The sequence below is a fragment of the Lactuca virosa genome, chromosome 6 (assembly GCF_052849685.1).
Source record: "Lactuca virosa cultivar CGN04683 chromosome 6, Lactuca_virosa_CGN04683_v6, whole genome shotgun sequence".
In the NCBI taxonomy this organism is placed as follows: Eukaryota; Viridiplantae; Streptophyta; class Magnoliopsida; order Asterales; family Asteraceae; genus Lactuca; species Lactuca virosa.
The window spans coordinates 218,970,888-218,976,887 of NC_136431.1; the positions used below are offsets into that span (position 1 = coordinate 218,970,888).

Here is a 6,000-nt window from a genome sequence, read left to right on the forward strand (position 1 = left end):
ATCAGTTTTTATTGAGGGCAAGCAAAAGACAAGTGTGTGGTATTTTGATATGTGCATATTTAACTACATATTTAATGCATATTTCTAATACTTTTAGCTACAATTATGTTTATTTGGAACAAAAGATGCTTATTATGTTTAGAATATGTTTTGTAGCAGAAAAGACTTGTTCAGGGCAAAAAGGAAGCATACGAGGAGCTGAATGCAGGCAATGGAAGCTAAAACAAAAAAAAGAAGAAAAGAGGACTGAAGACCACATCGTGGTGATCTCCAACATGACGTGGCAAATGGAAAGTCCGAGACCAATCAGATGACTTGAAAGATACAGGATAAACACAAGGACCACGTCGTGGTAGCAGTCAACCACGACGTGATGATCCGATTTTGACAATTATAAAATCCTGAACATTAGGTCGAATTAAAGAGGATGCAATCGGTTTTCTGAGGTTAATTGCGACTGAGAACCCTTAGAAACCCATAAGAAGATCGAAAACCAAGTGGAGCTTAAGGATTGAAGAAGATTTAGAAGATTTTCACATTGATCTAGTTGGTTTGCTTATTATACTCATGTCTAGTTTAATTCACATGGATCTATTGTGTTTTTCTGCTACAATGAGAGGCTAAATACCTTTTACTTCTGTTTGGTGAAGATGAACTTGATCCATATGTGTTGATTTCGATATTTGGATGATTATATTTGATTTTACTTGTGTTTGATATATATAAACCCTAGCATGTTTAGTTCTAGTTTTTATTGCTTATAAATCAGATTATTTGTAATAATCGATCATATTAATTGCATGAATTTGTCTCCTAATTGTTTATGATCATTAGATAATTAGAGCTATGATTAATCACATCTTAGATTAAGTAATAAAAGCTAGTAACATTAACTGTGTTAGAGAGCATAATTAATCTTAATTTGTGTTTGGTTGCTTAACTTGATCATAGGAGATTAACTATTATCATTCATATTCCAATTTGTGATTATTATCAATTTGGTGTTTAACTTGTGCATGATCATTGCTTTGTCATTTATAAATTGGTAGGTCTGGTTATTTGATCATAATAGCTAGTAAATTGGTAGGCCTGGTTATTTGATCATAATAGCTAGTAAATCTAGGCAGAAGTATTCTTTTAATTTTGAAATTAATTTGTTTTCTTTGCTTGGTTAATTATTAGTTGATATTAAGTTCTTCTGATCTTGCAAAATCAGTAAAAACCCCAATCATAGTTTGTATCTTAGTTTAATCAGAAGTAGTTAATTTATTTAATTGAATTCCGTTCCCTGTGATCGACACCCGACTTACCTGAGCTATGATATAATCTGACTAGATACACTGCTTATAAGTGCATAGTTAACAAATTAAGTTAAGTTATAAATTTAAAACGAATAGGTACTATTGTACACATCATCAAACATTCAACAACTTACTTTTCCATGTCCTATATTATCCTTGTCCACCAATAATACAGTTTCTAGCGTAAGTATATCTTGATGCTCCTAGTATTAATATAATAAATAGATGTGTGGTATTTCTTTAGGAGAAGGTTAAGTATCTAACCGGTGAGAGGTACCAAAATCTGAACATGAAAGTCTTCACCTATGACTATCATCTTCAAATTTCAGTGATTTATTTAGTTCTTCCATTTTATTTTATTTTTTCCGATAAGGTCCCGAATTAAGCCTCTTTACTCATTACTATAGTGTTTAATACAACCTTAGGACACATAGATCTCACCCTTTTTCTTTCTGAATTTTACTCTGAACTCAAAATGAAGGCTACGCCATTCACTTTACCTAAATGATATCATAGTCTTAATCCTTCAACTCTTCAAATAAGCTCCCTTTCTTTCGGTCTAATCATATGAAATCCATCTTTTGTTTAAAGACATCAATGGAGCAAGTATATACATAAAGTATTTGATAAATATCTACTAATTTCTGATCAAACCCATGAAAACCCAAAAAACTACGAACCTCCATGAGACTCATAGGTTGTTCCCATTTCATAATTGATACTATTTTATGTGAATGAATCTCGATATTGTCATGGTTAAATATGTGACACAAGAATTATGTCTTTTGGATCCAAGAGTATTATTATTATTATTATTATTATTATTATTATTATTATTAGTTTTGAGATACCCTTTTCAAAACCTTTAACATCATGTATATGTCTTTTGTATTCCTCCTTACTTTTAACATAAATGAGGATGTCATCGACAAACATATTTGCAAACTCGATTCATCAAATACATAAAAGTTAATTGTGTGTGCGACAGGGCAAATAACATCACAAAAATTCATTGCAAGTATATATCTTTCTCTATATATTCCGTTTCTCTATATATTTCCTATGCTATTTCAACTATGACACATAGATAGAAAATCAATATTCGGTAAATAATTAGACCTTGGAACTATATTGTAAACAAACCAAACATTATGCAAATAGTTCAGAAATTTTGTTTATGTTTATTTATTTAATAAAAGAATCAACATGAACATAAATTCTTTGTTTTTTACAAATTCATTTCCAATGTTTTTTCCATGTTAGTTTTCAACATGCATAGTTCTAAAACATGTAATTTTTTTTTCTTACATTTTCCCAAACCAAAAGTGCATCGTCACCCCTAGTTTTATACATTGTCATTTTCTATTCTTGTAGTTAAAGTGTTTGTTTTCCAATTCATGCAACTCAATTTTGCATATCTTATTCTTTGTAAACTATCAAACTATTAAAGTAAAAAACTTTTACATTTCTGGCAAATTTTAAAAAGCTTTATGGTTCAACATTTACAAATAGAATTTCTAACTATATAAATAAATAATTATCAAACCAGTAAAAAAAACTAAAGAGTACCAAAACTTGTTTGTGTGCCACTACATTGGCAGGTTTAATTGTTTAAAAGCATCAACAAACCATCGTTAAAACAGGACCACCGGCGACCAATTTCAGTTACCTCCGGTTGATGAGTTCACAGATCAACGGAGACTTTAAACAGAAATGATAAAACTCACAAATTGTTTCCATAACTTTATACACATCTAAAATACCTTTAAACTGAAAAAGACATTAATTAAACCTTCTGAATTCTTTGATCACATCACAACTGAACTGAACCTACAGATGTGCCATTGTTGTTGGCTGCTGCTTCCTAGACTCGATCACTCCTTTCACAAACGCATCCACGATCTGTTTCTGCGACTCCAATATCAACTCATTACGTTTCATCTCACTCTCCATTCTCATCTTCTCCATCTCCCTCGCCATATCGATCTTCATCTTCTCCATCTTCAAAAACCCATCTCCCAATAACTTAATCGACGACACCACCTCCGATAATCCACCCTTATTCTTCTTTCCCTTGTTCGATTCCTTCCCATTTGCGTTTTGAGATCTTCCTCTAAACATAGTTGGATTCCTCGGGACTTTTACCCACATTCCGCCATTATTAGCATCTTCATCATCATGGACGACGACCTTGCTGAATTTCCTTGGCCTGAGACCCGATCGACCGGATTCTGGTTGAGGGGTGATCAGTGGTTTGTTCCTAGTTCCTCCTCCAATTGAAGAACTTCTATGGTTTTTTGCTTCTCTAATTGGGGCTTCTGCAAGGAATTTGTGACCCTTGTAAATGGTTTCTTCAATTGGGGTTTCTACAAGACCTCCATCTTCATCTTCGTCTTCTTGATTAGACCCATTATTTGGATATGAAGAGTAACGATTTGAAACTTTAGGACCAAAATTTGGGCTTGATTTCATGTTATGTTTGGTGGAACTGGTGGCTAATGTTACCAGATTCTGAACTGCGGAAGGCTTGAATCGAAGTCCACGACCTGGATTCAAACTCTTAGGGTTGTGGATTTCTGAATCGATTTGGAGATTACCAGGTTCGGTGTCATACCCGTTTTCCATAGCTTCCATGGCTTCGAAGTAGAACCAGGAAGAGAAGAATCGCTCGCCGGAGAAGGCGGAAGCACGCTGCTTCTCGGCTCGGTGGCGTTGACGGAGCTTCTCCATCTTGTGGCGGCACTGAGCGGAAGTCTTCGGCGGGGTGACGTCCGGGCAGCTGGTTGTCACTTTCTCAGCCACCGCGTCCCAATCTGGTGTTCGGAGGAACGCGCGGTGGAGCGCGTACCACCGCTCACGGTATGCTTCAATCAGAACCAGTGCCTCGTCGCGCGTCCAGCACGGCGGTGGAAACTTCCGTACAGGTTTCTCTCCGGCGGCGGCAGACATGTCGGTGATCTTCTTCGGGGAGCGTACGTTAGTCAATCACAAGCGCACGTTAGCAACCTAACTAGTGGTGGTGGTCGGCGATTTCACTTTTTGAGTGAACGACATCGGGTGGAAAGTAGTGAGTATTTGCTGTGGTCGGAAGCGGGCTTCCGGTGGCGGCGGAGGAAGTTTAAGGGTAGATCTTTTTGTGGGTGTGCGGATTGTGGGAGTAGTAAATAAATGGGTGGGGGTAACGGTGGATAGGTGGACGGTGGGTGATAATGACGATGGGTTTGAGGTTGAGTGGGTGAAGCTAGAATGCGCCGATCGGTGACGTGCAACCCCACTAGTATAAGTAATTGTCTACCGCCCCACCATAAACCCATAAGCTCACTCAATCAGGCGCGTGAGGGATACATTGATACATGCGCGTAAAGTTGGTGGGTTAGGGTCAAAGTGTTGCATACAATTGGTGTAGGGAGGTGTCTGTTGAAATTGATTTTTTTTTTCAAAAACCAATACCAATGGTTCTTGACTTCTTGTAACACATTTTTTTGGATACTTACATTATTGGAAAGACACGTGATTACATGATGAAATTTTAATGTTATGTAAACGTTTAGGGATAATGACTTAAAAAAGTAATATATTTTTTGATTTGTACATATTTGGTCACTGAGTTTTTTTTCGTCCACATTTACCCCTTCAACTTGTTAAACTGTATACATTCAGTCCTTATGACCGGCTACTCCAGGTTACCCGGTAAAAATGACTTAATAGGGTAATATATTTCTCACTTTGTACACATTTAGTCCTTAATATTTTTGTACACATTTAGTCATTTTTTTTTTTGCAAAATAAGTCATTTTTTTGTACTCATTCAGTACTTATGAATGATTTTTTAGTTTTTTTCTCACGAAATCTTACGTGTGACATTCATTAATGAGGTGTATGGGGCTTTTGATGCTTATATCATCGCGATCTCAACTACTTGGTTGCTTAGGTCATGTGTTCTGAACGTCATAACTTCTTCATATGATCTCGGATTTTAACGATCTTTATATTAATGCGTTTGTATTTTAGTCTACTACAACTTTCATTTAGATTATTCCCATTAAAAAATAATATATTTTTACTTACGATTTTTATATTCATACGCGGTGGCGGATTTAGTATGGTCCCGATGTTGCACCGACAACACCTGTTTTTTCTGTTCGCAGTGGAAAATTTTTCGCTTTATTTTTTACGTTTATACCTATTTTCCATGTATCGGCAACACCTATTTCATCTCGGCAACACCTACTATGTATTACTGCGTCTTCCCCTGTCCATACGTTTTTTATGAATGCATGTATGTATGTTTTTTTATAAAATCGTTAGTAAAAATATATTACATTTTAACGGGAGTAATCTTAATGAAAGTTGTAGTAGACTCAAAAAATGAACACGTGGATAAAGATCTTTAAAATCTGATATCGTATGAAGAAGTTACGATGTTCAAAATACAAGACCTAAGCCAAACCACAAGACTTATGCAACCAAGCAGTCGAGATCGCATTGGACATAAGCATCAACAACCCCAAGCACCTCATCAATGATTGTCTCACGTAAGATGTCGTGAAAAAAACCTAAAGAAATCATTCATAAGTACTGAATGAGTACAAAAAAAGGACTTATTTTGAAACAAAAAAAAATGTTAAGGACTAAATATGTACAAAAATATTAAGGACTAAATGTGTACAAAATGAAAAATATATTACCCTATCAAGAC

At 35.5% G+C, this 6,000-nt stretch overlaps 1 protein-coding gene across 1 annotated transcript; it reads right to left on the reverse strand.

The window, feature by feature from the left end:
• Positions 1-2,867: 2,867 nt before the first annotated feature.
• LOC145120232 (uncharacterized) lies at positions 2,868-4,706 on the reverse strand. The gene has a single exon (XM_079056047.1). The coding sequence runs from the start codon at positions 4,248-4,250 to the stop codon at positions 3,132-3,134; it is 1,119 nt and encodes a 372-aa protein (XP_078912173.1). The 5' UTR covers positions 4,251-4,706; the 3' UTR covers positions 2,868-3,131.
• Positions 4,707-6,000: the final 1,294 nt, after the last annotated feature.